The sequence below is a fragment of the Lutjanus erythropterus genome, chromosome 13, assembly GCF_056507025.1.
Source record: "Lutjanus erythropterus isolate fLutEry1 chromosome 13, fLutEry1.hap2, whole genome shotgun sequence".
In the NCBI taxonomy this organism is placed as follows: Eukaryota; Metazoa; Chordata; class Actinopteri; order Lutjaniformes; family Lutjanidae; genus Lutjanus; species Lutjanus erythropterus.
This window is the reverse complement of record NC_139329.1, coordinates 30,168,806-30,181,368: the sequence shown is the minus strand read 5'-3', so window position 1 is coordinate 30,181,368 and position 12,563 is coordinate 30,168,806. Positions and strand designations below refer to the sequence as shown.

Genomic DNA, 12,563 nt, shown 5'->3' with positions numbered 1-12,563 from the left:
CAGGCAGGAGTGGAAATGTGCGTGTTTGCTGGTGTGCGTGCATGCTTCACAGAGTTTGAATGAATCACCACTGTGGTCGTGGGCTCATGAGATGTGGGGAGATCGATGGACAGGGTTGCCGCTGTGAGGGGGGGAACAGATGGGAAAGCAGAAATTCTCTGAGAATCGGAGAAAACAGAAAGAGTGAAAAGTGCAAAGAAATGATGACTTTTAGAAATGGATAATGACTGAAAGATAAAGAGGAAGATGATGGTAAGGGGAACGGAAAAAAAAATAGAAGATTCCAGTATTAATTTTATCAGCAAAAAATTTTGATGATAAGAATTTCTTGATGTCCTTTTTCTTTGGCAACAACGTGAATAATCTGACGCGCTTTCTGTTCATTATGCCCTGACAAGTTAAGACAAGAGGAAATAGTTGGCTCTGTTCAGGTGGACAACCTTTCATTATTGACTTGTGATGACAACGTAAATGATAAAAATACTGACAACAAATGTTACGACAGTCTCTGTTCATTCTGCCCTGATGAGTCAAGACAGAAAAGACAAAAGACAAGACAAGACAAGACAAGAAAAGAAAAGAAAAGAAAAGAAAAGAAAAGAAAAGAAAAGAAAAGAAAAGAAAAAGAAAAGAAAAGAAAAGAACAAAAAGATGGTATGTGGACACTTATATTTATAGGTAAGGGTGTTATATTTCACTTTATCTCTTATATTTAAACAGAAAGACAGACAGAACGTGGAGTGCACTGTGAACTAAAATGTGCAGAAAAAAGTTTGAAAAGACACCTGAACACACACGGTGTCTGTCAAGGTAAATGTCAGTTATGTAAATTGACTTATTTGAAAAATTTAATGTTAGTATAAATTTGACTCAAAGTTCTTGTGTGGATTTTTTTTTTTAGCACACTGCCACACTCCATTAATGTAGTCATATTCAATGGAGCCAAGCTCACTGTAAACATTTACTCCTTCTAATAGATCATTTATGATTTCTTGCAACTCATTAACAGACAGAAACTCCATCAGCAAACATTTTAACATAATTCAGTATTAGTTTTAGCTCCATGTGCAGTAAATAAATGGGATGCCTCCCAGATAATGCTGGTCCGCCTGAACGACAGATTTCAGATCTCAGTTCAACTTAGTAAAGCAGAGGACCTCAGTAATATATAAAAACAAACATTATCAGTGTCAGATGACCAATCGACACATCAATAATGATTTCTGCATTCATTTTTATATGATATGATTTATGATATGATACGAATTTGTCCGGAACACGTTGTCAGCTTAGATCAGTGGTTCTCAACCTTTTTGCATCGTGACCCGCCAGAAAAATTAGGCTGGTGTTCGCGCCCCCCCTCGCCATCTGGTACAAGTGATGTAATGTAAAAAATGACCCACCATTTTGTTTGTTTTTTGTTTGTTGAAGTTTGTTAGATTTGCTATTTTTTATTACAAAATGCAACTGCAACTTGTGTTATTATTTTCCGTTTTATGTTAATTAATGCTGAATGTTCCCAAAGTGAGCAATTGTTGGTTTATGAGTTGTAACAAATCATTAATAATCTTTTAGGAGTAAATGTTCTATGTATACTTATTTCTAATTGGAATTTTGACAACCAGCAGAAGTGTCCTTTAACCAAAATCCAAGACAGTATCACGAAACTGTCTGAGAAAAGTATGACAAAACTGACTGACCTGATTTCCACTGACTAAATCTTAACAAAAACAGAATAAAATTAAAAAACAGCACTAAAATGTGACTTAAACTAACTGAAATTTTCAGTAAGCGACTAAGACACAAACTGAATTAAAAATCTTTTATCAAAAATAATAACTTAAGAGACACACACCTCAGAAACCATCGAGTTGTCTGTCTGTCCGTGGACCTTCATGACAGCAGTCTGGATGATGTCAAAGCCAGAGCCGGTAACCACAATGTTCCTCCCTCCACTAAATAAAAAACACACAAACAAAGACATCCTCATAGAAATTAAAGCACATATGAGTATAGACATCTCCAGCCAGACAAAGACAAGCTCATAGGGAGGGTTACGGGAAGACAGACACAGTTCTTACATTGCGCCTCGGGTAATTTTCACCGGGGATGAAAACAAATTAGTTTAGTCTGCAAGCAGCATATCTGTTGTCTGTTGTTCAAGCCTGTGTGCCTAATCACACGCGCCCTAGTGCTTTCAATTGCACAGAAAAAAGCAAGGTAACCGTCTAATGCATCCATTTTCAGCGATCATCAAGCAGTTTAGTGCAACATCAAAGACTAGCATTTGAATCCCCTTCAGCCAATCAAAAGTAAGTATGGAAAATATTCTGCACACATACACAAACACAGGCACACTCAGCAACCCTTGAAGGGCAAATCATACTTTTAAAAAACAAAAAGGTTCTTGGCATTAATAACCTCCACCAAGGTTTCAGATGGATAGAAGTTTCAGAGAACAAGGCAGGTGCCTTTCTTAGTGCTCAATTTTCCACAACAGTACTATTCTATTCAACCTTGTCACCAGTGTCAACTTTGCAGCTTTTCTGTTTCCTTTTTTGCTTCTCTTCTTTAAAAACAACAGTATGACTTATCTAAAGTGACATTTTGTTTTTTGTCAACCTGAATCTTAAGGTCCCATTTTTGTCCATTATGATCTTCACCACATCTGTTGTAAAGATTTGGGAAATGCAGACTCCAGCACGACTGATGTCGATAAGGACAAAGAGAGAGAGCCTCCTGCAGCTTTCTAAACAAGACTAAAGCCCCTTTCACACATGCAGTCCATCCCCGATATGTTCAGGAACATTTTCTGCATGGGACTATGTATGAATGAGAACAGGGACTGATATTCAGGGACATCTGTACCGCCAATCTTCCACCTCGAGACCTTGTATCATTTCATCGAAAATAATGACGCTTTCATCTGGAGCAAGCGAATCAATCACAAGACTCCGGCGCTCTTATAATGTTCTTTGCATGTGTGTTTCTGATTCAAATAGGTCACGAAAAAACATCAATTGTCTGGCAAACTTATTGAATATTTAATACATTAGAAGAACATCTCCTCTTGTTCCTGAGAAAAATAATCTTCGGCTGCATACATGTTCATCCATGGAGAGCAGACGGCGCTTGAAACAAGCCACCAATGTAGGTAGGCAGTGGACTAAACCACTGTGTGGCACAATAAGGGGGGCATGCAGTCTCTCTTTGATTAGACATTAACAGAAGTCATTATATCTCAATTTTTTTTTGATCAGTTCAGAGAAAAGATTTCATGTCAGTTCATCCAATAGATATTTCAATCTGGATCAAATATCCTCATAGCCACGCTACTAGCTTGGTTAAAAAATTCAGTTTGACAGAAATAAAACACTTGTCTTTGATTCCATTTGCACAAAAAGAAAGCATTCCCTTTAAAATCAGTGATACTGTTCTGACAACCTCCCCAAATCTCTGCAAAGAAAGTGATGGGTAAAATATTATCAGGACATCCAAAAGTCAGAATGCACAAAAACATGAGATAACAGAATCCTGATACCACAATGTATCTTTAGCTTTCATTCAATACTATATTTCCAGGTAAAGTGATTAAATATTCACAGTTTGATTCCAGGTGAAAGTCTTGTTTGCTGCTACTTCATACTGACCAGACAAAGCTTCCTTTGGGGTGGTGGTCCAGAACGATGGGATTTTCCAAAAATTGGAAGGCACTTGGGATGGTCATTGTGGTTCTCTTTCCATACTTCACGGTGACGGCAAGAGGGTCGGAGGGCACCTTATCTGCTCGGTATTCTCCTGTCCTGCAGGTGATCTCTGGTCCAAAGCGCTCCCTGCCAAGACAAGGACATAACTCAACACTGGCTGGCTGGAAGGAGTCGGGGGTCATGCAAGGTCACCGTGCAGTGGAAGCCAACATGGCAGCAGCCTGACAGCTTGTTAAATCCTGGCTTTGCTGTTCCTGTAGCTCGTTATTTTTTCCGTTACCTCTCCCTAAAATGTCACCATGGGCTGGCTTTGACAGAACACTGGTGGTCACAACAGCGAAGGAGGCAAGAGGAAAAAAAAAATCAAGCTTATGACACCAAAGTTAAGGTCAATCCCATTTTCGTTCAGGAATGTAAAAAAAAAAATCAATTTATGGGCTTCAAAGTGTGCATACTGTAGAATTAGCATAGAATACAATGTCTGAATAACAAGTAGCACTTATCAACAGAAGAGACTGAATTGAAACAGAATTGGGCTTTGGCGTGAATGACAATTATTGAGAGGAGAAATCCTTACACAGTGCAGTCCACCCCTCCGATGGTAACCTGGACATCATCCTTACTGCCAGTGTCCAGAAATTTGCCAGAAATTGTGATGAGGGTGCCCCCGGCTTTAGGCCCTCTGGAAGGTTTCACCGCTTCGGGAATAGGGTCCTGGTGAGGAAGAGGTGGGGGGGGGGGAGTCGCAAAATACAGCATGAATACATACTCATGGTTCCCCTGCAAGGATTTACACGCACACAGAAGCTCCAACCCACAGGCACACACACACACACAAATACAGTGCTATGTCATACACACACATTTCCTCTCACCCTCCTTGAGCTCCCACCCCACACACACACTCATACAAGCACCACATCTGCCTCAATTTGCTGAGCAAACAGTTAGGCGGAGCACTCCCCTGTGGGGAAGCTTTAGCGGAGCCAGAGATATGAAAAGCCAGTTAAATAGCTACGCTGTAGCCTGTTAAAGTATTAGAGAGAAAAGGGGGCCTACTGCACAGCATCTGCTTAAAGAGGAACGCATACACATTCTGGCTTATCGTGCAGTGCATTACCATTGTAATATGACAGCATCTAAGCGCTTCATTTACCAACACATTAGGATGTTTATTTGTACATTCCACTTAAATGACATGCCCTTGGTATGTTCTGATAAGGGGCTCTCTGCAGTTTGGAAATGGAAACATAATAGAGGCCATAAAACAACAAGATCAGCTGAAAGCTTTCAGATGGGTTCATTTTCTGGGTCAAGAAAAGTTCTGCGCCTTCATACTGAAAGTGCAGAAACACAGACAGAAACACAGAAAGAAAGAAAGGGTATGTGTAAGTAAGGGGAGAGTATTTACCCTGTAGGTGAAGTGTAAGGAGGAGGTTCCTCTCTTTCCCCCCTTCACCTCCACGTCCACTTGGCCCCAGTGTTGTTTTGCCGGGTTAATGGGACCGATCTCACACACAACGCTGGACAGAAAAACAGAAAAGAGGTGAGTAAATATTTACAACTAGGGCTGCGACTAACAATTATTTTCACTGACGATTTATCTACTGACAGACCAAAACCCAAAGATATGTAATTAACTACAATATAAGACAAAGAAAAGCAGGAAACACTCATGCTTGAGAAGCTAGATCAAGAGGATATTTTTTACTTAGAAAATGCCAAACAATTATTTCTCAGAAAGATTACTTGTAGATCAACTAAGTGGTTAATTGACTTGATTGATTGTTTCAGCTCTACTGAAGGCTGCTCTTTCGGAGCTGGGCTAACATCTGCCTAAATAAAGTAGTTTCTCACTGGGAATCACCACATGCACTGTTAAAGGTAAGGGAATGTCTCTCTTCGTACAGAGATGTAGAACATGTGGACTTTCTATCACTCAATTACATAATGCCAAGACACATAATATTATTTGCTGCTCAAAGCTACTGGAGAAAATTAGTGTCTTATTATAAATTTCGGTGGTTAACCATCTTACCCAGCCGTATTTTCATGTATTTGCTTGCTAGCTGTCCTGTTTAGAAGGTTATACATATATACTGGATGCACACTCGTTCTTCATACGTATACTTTACGTACACTCTTGGCTATTTCAGTGGATATCATCAAGCATGACTGCAGAAATTGGCATTTAGTATTAAACTCTTTTGTAAGTGAAGTTGGTTTATGTCTATAATGGTCTTAGGATTCCTGGGTAGCAGGAGGATGGGGTTGGGATGAAATTATTGTAGTTTTATGTCTGTTTGGTGTGCTCTTATCCATGCTCATTGCCTGGTAAGGTGGCAACCAGCAATTATTTTAATTGCTGGTTATTTTCAAGAGTTTTGGATCAACCATTTAGTCTATAAAGATATTAAAATTTGTGTAAAAAATGTTTATCACAATCTCCCTGAGCCTAAACTGATGTCTTCAAATGTTCCAACCAACAGTCTGAAAAACATAAACTTCTCATTTAGTGTGATAGATTATAGAGAAAAAGAACAAATCCTTACATTTGGGGAGCTGGAAACAACAGATGCTTTACATTTCTGCATGAAACACGATGGAACTGATCGATGATCAAAATGTTTGTCAATTAATCTCCTGATCAACACACTGATTACTCAACTAAAAGCTGCAGCTCCACTACCAAAGGGAAACGGGGAGCAAAGAAACTGTTGTTGTATTTTGCCTTGTGTCACCTGTGTGACTGTAATGCTGCCTCTCCTACCTTACATAAACGATTGATCACAAAAATAAGTCTATTGAAGATCTGTATTCCAGATTAATGATAGGCTTCACCAGGTTTGTGGAAGCAAAATTGGATCCACATTTCAAAGCTTAAACAACTTCCACAAATCAAAACTCTTGTCAGTGCTACTTTGACTTCCAGCCTGGAGCAGAGCCATCGAAAACAAACAGATCCTCAAGCAGTCTTTGTCCAAATTTATCCATTTAACTAAGCTATTTCTGAATATTACAGCTATTGGCAGGCGAACGACTTCTGTGTCTTGTTTTAGTTAATTGGAGAAAGTGGTGAAAATAACTGAAGTAATTAAAAAGCCTAAATGAAAAGTTTGCGTCTTTAATGTCTTTTGTTAACGCTTAGAAGTGGACACATGTTAAAAGAAGTTCATCCAACGTTTAAATAATGTTGTTGACTAAGCAGCTAGGAACGTAGTATGATTTCTAATGCCAAATTGGCGGCTTATAGCATCTTAGACATTGAACCCTCAGGGAAATTTCCCACATTGCAGTATCTGGAGTTTACTTGGAATCATGTGATAAACCAACACGTCCAAGTCTGCTGCAGTCCTCGGGGAAAATGTGTTGCTGATGAAAGAGGTCAGCATAAAATGGCAAGCCTCATTCAGGCTAACAGGTGGGCCACGAGCAGCCAATTAACAGCTACAACAGGAATGAAAAGGAATGAAATATCAGGACGGAAAAAAACCTGTCAAAACTTAAAGCTAGTGAGCTACAGCATGCAGCAGACCATGCAGGACAACTAACAGCAAGATGAAGACCACAGCAGGCACATTAGCACCAAAAGTGGATGATTTAAGGGCGAAAAACATTCCATCTGGTCCCATAAATCCAGTTTTATGCCTCATCGTGCAGATGGCGGGGCAAGAATTTGTCATAAACGTGGATCAATCCTGCCAGGTGTCAACAGTTCTGGCTTGTGGCTCTGGGGCAACAATGTGGATGTTCTCTCTTTTAAAGACCATTTGTATGAAGTGAACATTTTTTAAACACAGCTGTGACTGAAGTGCAATTGTGAGGCTTAAGTTTATTTCAGTGGTTCTTTTTTTTACAATGCTCAGCCCATTAAAGCACCTCTGGGATGAGGAGGAACAGACAGTCTGCTGCATGAATAGACCAACAAAAATCTGTGGCAAATGTGCAGCGGTGTCATATCAGTGTGACACATTTGTAGTGCTTTGGTGAATTAATATCTCAAAGAATTCGGGATTCTGTGATCATTTGTGGCCACAGACAGATTTTAAAGACTGATATACAGTAGTCAACCCCAGCGATGGAAAGCAGCTACTCGTACAACCCTGAATCCAAAAAAAAGTCGAGATATTCTGTAAAATGTAAATTAAAACAGAATGCAATGATTTGCTAATCGTTTTCTACTTGCATTCAACTGAATAAAGTACAAATAGAAGATGTTTAATGTTAAAACCAATAAACTTTATGTTTACTGTAAATATGCACTCATTCTGAATTGGATGCCTGCAGCATGTTTCAGAATAGTTGGGACATGGGCAACAAAAGACTGGGAATGCTCAACAAACACCTCATGTAAACAGGTGAATTAGTAACAGGAGGGCGTCCTTGAAAGACTCAGTCATCCACAAGCATGGATGGGGCGAGGTTCACCGCTTAGTGAAAAACTGCGTGGGCAAGTACTCCAACAGTTTAAGAAAAACTGCAAGTATTTTGGAATTTAACCATCCAAGATCCATAGTATCATTAAGACATTCAGAGAATCTGGAGAAATCTCTCACCATAAGGGGTAAGGCTCAAAACCAACACTGAGTGCCACTGAGTACTCCTCAGGGAGCACTGCATTAAAAACTTATATAATTGTATAAAGGATACTATATGGGCTCAGGAACACTTTGGAAAACCACTGTCAGTAAACACAGTTGGTTGTTGCATCTACAAATGCACGTTAAGACTCTACCATACAAAGCGAAAGCCATATATCAACAGCATCCAGAAACGCCGCAGACTTCTCTTGGCCCGAGCTCATCTGAGATGGACTGACGCCAAGTGGAAAAGCGTGCTGTGGTCTGACAAATCCACATATCAGACTGTTTTTAGAAACAACAGGCATCATGACCTCCAGGCTAAAGAGGAAAGGGACTATCCAGACTGTTACCAGCGGTAACTCCAAAAGCCAGCGTGTAACCTGTGAAACCCCATTAATGCTGTGAAACCCCATTAATGCTGAAAGGTACATACAAGTTTTAGAGCAACATATGCTGCCATCCAGATGTGTTTTTCAGAGACGTCCCTGCTTATTTCAGCAAGACAATGCCAAGACACATTCTGCATGTTTTACAACAGTGTTGCTTCGTAGCAAAAGAGTGCAGGTACTAGACAGACCTGCCTGCAGTCCAGACTTGTCTCCTACTGAAAATGTGTGGTGAATTATGAAGTGCAAAATACAACAGAGACCCCAGACAGCAGAGCAGCTGAAGCTGCATTTCAATGAAGAATGGGAAAGAACTTCACTTTCAACACTTCAACAATTAGAGTCCTCAGTTCCCACATAAGTGCTGTTCAAAGAAAAGGTGATGTATCACAGTGATAAAAAAGACCCTGCCAGGACTTTTTTAAAGGTGTTGCAGGCATCAAATTCAGGATGAGGGCATATTTACAAAAAACATTAAACATTAAATATACGATCTTTGTACTGTATTCAGTTGAATAGAAGTTGAAAAGTTTTTGCAAATCATTGCATTCTGTTTTAATTATATTTTACAAAATGTCCAAACTTTTTTGGAGCTGGGGTTGAACTTTACTGGGGAATTTCCATCTTCTGATACTTTCTACTCCAATACAATTCAGAACAAATCATTTTCTGACAGTTGTAGTTACTTTTCAGATTCATTTTTTCACATTAAAAAACATGGAATGCGCTTCTAAAATGCAACTGGTAGTCAAAGATTCAATCAGTGATTTCCAGTGGGGTTCTTTGGCTTGCGGCTCAGCTTGTGAGCAGCTAGTTTAGTCTAGTCTGGGTCTCCTGGCATGTCTGAGATGCCTATGACTTATTAGCAGTTCCAATAAAGAGACAGTTCCCATCTAAACATCTCAGATGGTTTTATTTAAATAACCATTTTAGGCCCAAAGAGGTATGCAATATTTCCCCGAAAAGCAAACATTAGAGAGGAGACCAAAATATTAATACAAAGTTGTGTAGCAGAACTTTCCTGCCCCATTAATCATCTCACAACCCAAAACTGTGTATAAAGTAGTTCAAAGTAGCTCTACCTCACCCAGCTACAACAGTGCACATTGATGATTAACAATCTAATAATCTAATATATAATAAAAATCAGTCATAGGGGCCACTTTTCTGCAGAACTAGGACTTTAACTTTTTATATTTTGAGTATATTTTGCTGACAATACTCCTGTTCTTTTAGTTATGTAGGATTAGATTTTGAATGCAGGATGTTTGGCTTTTTTTTTTTTTTTTTACATTGTTGTATTCACACTTTTACTCAAAAAAGGATCAGAATACGTCTTCTCTACTTCACCACCACTGGCATTTACCTTTTAAAAGAGTGATTCTGTTTCTGAATCAACTTGCGTCTGGAGACATTCAGATCAATACAGTGGCATAATGAGCTAAATAAATTATACACCCAGGTCACCTCAAGGAAAGGCAAAGCACTCCTTAGCTGATAAGATATCCAAAAGTTTACCAAAAAAACAGACTTTTTTTTAAATAAACCTACCCAAACACAATTTGACCAACAGCAAACTACATAAAGACAAAAAGTGTGTGTGTCGCAGTTCATATATTTGCATAAACATATCAGGGTATGTAAGTGTTACCTCGTGGAGACAGAGTACTTCTCCTCCTGATGGATACAGGGCTCCCCGACCACAGTGATGCTTTTAATGTCTTCCTTGTGGATGCCGAGGTTGGAGCCCCGAATGGTGATGGAGATTCCTCCCCGCAGGGGGCCAAAACGAGGGATGATCTGAATAGGGAGATACAGCAGGTGGGGGAGGGGTGGGTGTTTATAGGAAGAAGGGATTTGAAATGGATTTAAACAGATTAGTTGAGCAATAAGAACATATAAGAGATTTACACAGTCTGTTTAAGTCGGCTGAATAGTTAAAGTGTTTAATATTCAAAGCTGTGGTTGAGAATTACATCCATACTGAGTTATTTTAAATGCACTGCGTGTGGATACATTAGCCTCCGACTGAGGCTAGATTTTTTTTTAATGCAAGATACTTGAGGATATGTATATGCAAAAAAACAGATTACATTATATGAGCTGATACTTGATATAAACTTGCAAATAAACGTTTTTGTACAGCACATTATATTTTGACCAGTAAGCATCACAAAACTTAAATTGCTTTTCACTATGAATAAAAACACATGAAACAAAACATTATTAAACTTTAAATCAAATACACAACAAAATATAAGTCTACAGCCATGCCAGCAGCTCTAAAAGGCTGTGCTTGGGCTACATGCTAAAGCTATTATAGCAACATGCTCACAATTACAATGCTAACTAGCTAACTAGATGTCTAGCAGATATACAGTTGGCTATATGCACCATCTAAGTGTAGCATGTTAGCATTGCTTATTAGCATCAAACACAAAGCACAGCTGAGGGTCACTGCAATGCTACCACGCTTACCACGTGCACCATCAAGTGTAACATGCTAGCATGCTAACATCTGCGAACATCAAGGGATCACCAAAGTTATTAGCCTACAGTTTATTATATCTTGCATAAATGTCTGTTGTTGTACCAAATTCATCCAGTAGTGGTCAAAATATGCCAATAACAACCAAAAATGTCAATACAGCATCTTGCCAGCACACATACTGAGCGATTTATCTGTTAGCTTTGTTGGTTGATGTATTGGTCAGGTCATTGTTGTATGCATGGTCATAACCTCTGTTGATTGACATCAACACAATTACTGATGGATTTTTGTCAATGGCAGTGAGGCGCCAACAATTAAGCGAGCACAGAAAGAATTGATTCAATCTAGATGTGCTACAGATCAGCGCAACTTGCCCCCAAGGAGAGAAAGGCAGACGAGAAAAAAAGCACGTCCAGTAAAGAGCTCCAATCAATAATCCAATCAGCCAAGTCAATGCATTTCACTGCTAATCACTTTGCCTTTGATACACCAAAGTTCCACACAAAGAGATGACAACATTGCAGCTACTCACATCAGTGATCTGGGGGTCAGGGCACTCAATGTTGTAAGGATCCTCGGACCCCTGCTGGTCAGGGTTGCACAACTTCTCGTACACACAGGCTTTCTGCTTGGCGCACCACACACACCTGTACTTTGGGTCTGCGTTCTTGCAGAGACTGCAGTCCTCCCTCCCCATGGAGCAGTTGTAAAGGGTGACTGTAGGAGAGGGAAAAAACAAAAATCACATTTCGCATTACACAAAATGTTTATATATTTAAAAAGTCTCTTTTATACTCTCAGTCTGGCACCCTTGGCAAAGTCTTTCTGAACTTTGTCCTCTTACAGTTCAACCACAACCATATATCCCATAATGAGTTGTTGAAAATGTTAATTTGTTCACCTGATTCGTCCTCAGTTACCACCATGTGTCCTCAGAGCACTAAGCTTAAAAGGCAACTCCACTGATTTTACACATTAAAGTCTGTTTACAGGTCCCGGGGAACACTTCTGCATAGGAAAAAACTTGTATAAAGTCTTTTGTGGCTGCAGAGGGAGCGGTGTTAAGTCTGATAAATGGTTTCAAGTAATGTCAGTTGAGCCAGCGTTGGTTGGGTCTGAAAAATACAAGTGTCAAAAAGAAGAAATCTGGGGATGTGGAATTAGATGGAAGTGAGCTTACCAGACCTCTGTAGCCCGTTCTTCATCTCTGCTTGAGGCTATCGGCTTCAGGCTAATTGCTACAGCTACCAGCATAACACACTTAAATCTCTGACTTAACTGGCAGGGATCAAGTGGGTATTGTGGGTAATGTAGGCGCCAGATTTTGACAAGGAAGAAGAATGCCTGGAATAATAAAGGCTGTATCTCTGGCTCTACTGAATCAATTTGATCACTT

The 12,563-nt window shown here is 39.6% G+C and overlaps 1 protein-coding gene across 1 annotated transcript in view; it reads right to left on the bottom strand.

Annotated features, from left to right (window-relative positions):
• plxnb2b (plexin b2b) overlaps positions 1 to 12,563 on the bottom strand; it is a 180,413-nt gene that overhangs the window by 34,600 nt on the left and 133,250 nt on the right. Inside the window, exons 14-19 of the mRNA XM_084734751.1 lie at positions 11,700 to 11,884; positions 10,328 to 10,476; positions 5,119 to 5,230; positions 4,285 to 4,421; positions 3,651 to 3,833; positions 1,856 to 1,955 (exon numbers count right to left, since the gene is read on the bottom strand). Coding sequence (XP_084590877.1) covers positions 1,856 to 1,955; positions 3,651 to 3,833; positions 4,285 to 4,421; positions 5,119 to 5,230; positions 10,328 to 10,476; positions 11,700 to 11,884 — 866 coding nt within the window. The remainder of the gene's footprint in view (positions 1 to 1,855; positions 1,956 to 3,650; positions 3,834 to 4,284; positions 4,422 to 5,118; positions 5,231 to 10,327; positions 10,477 to 11,699; positions 11,885 to 12,563) is intronic.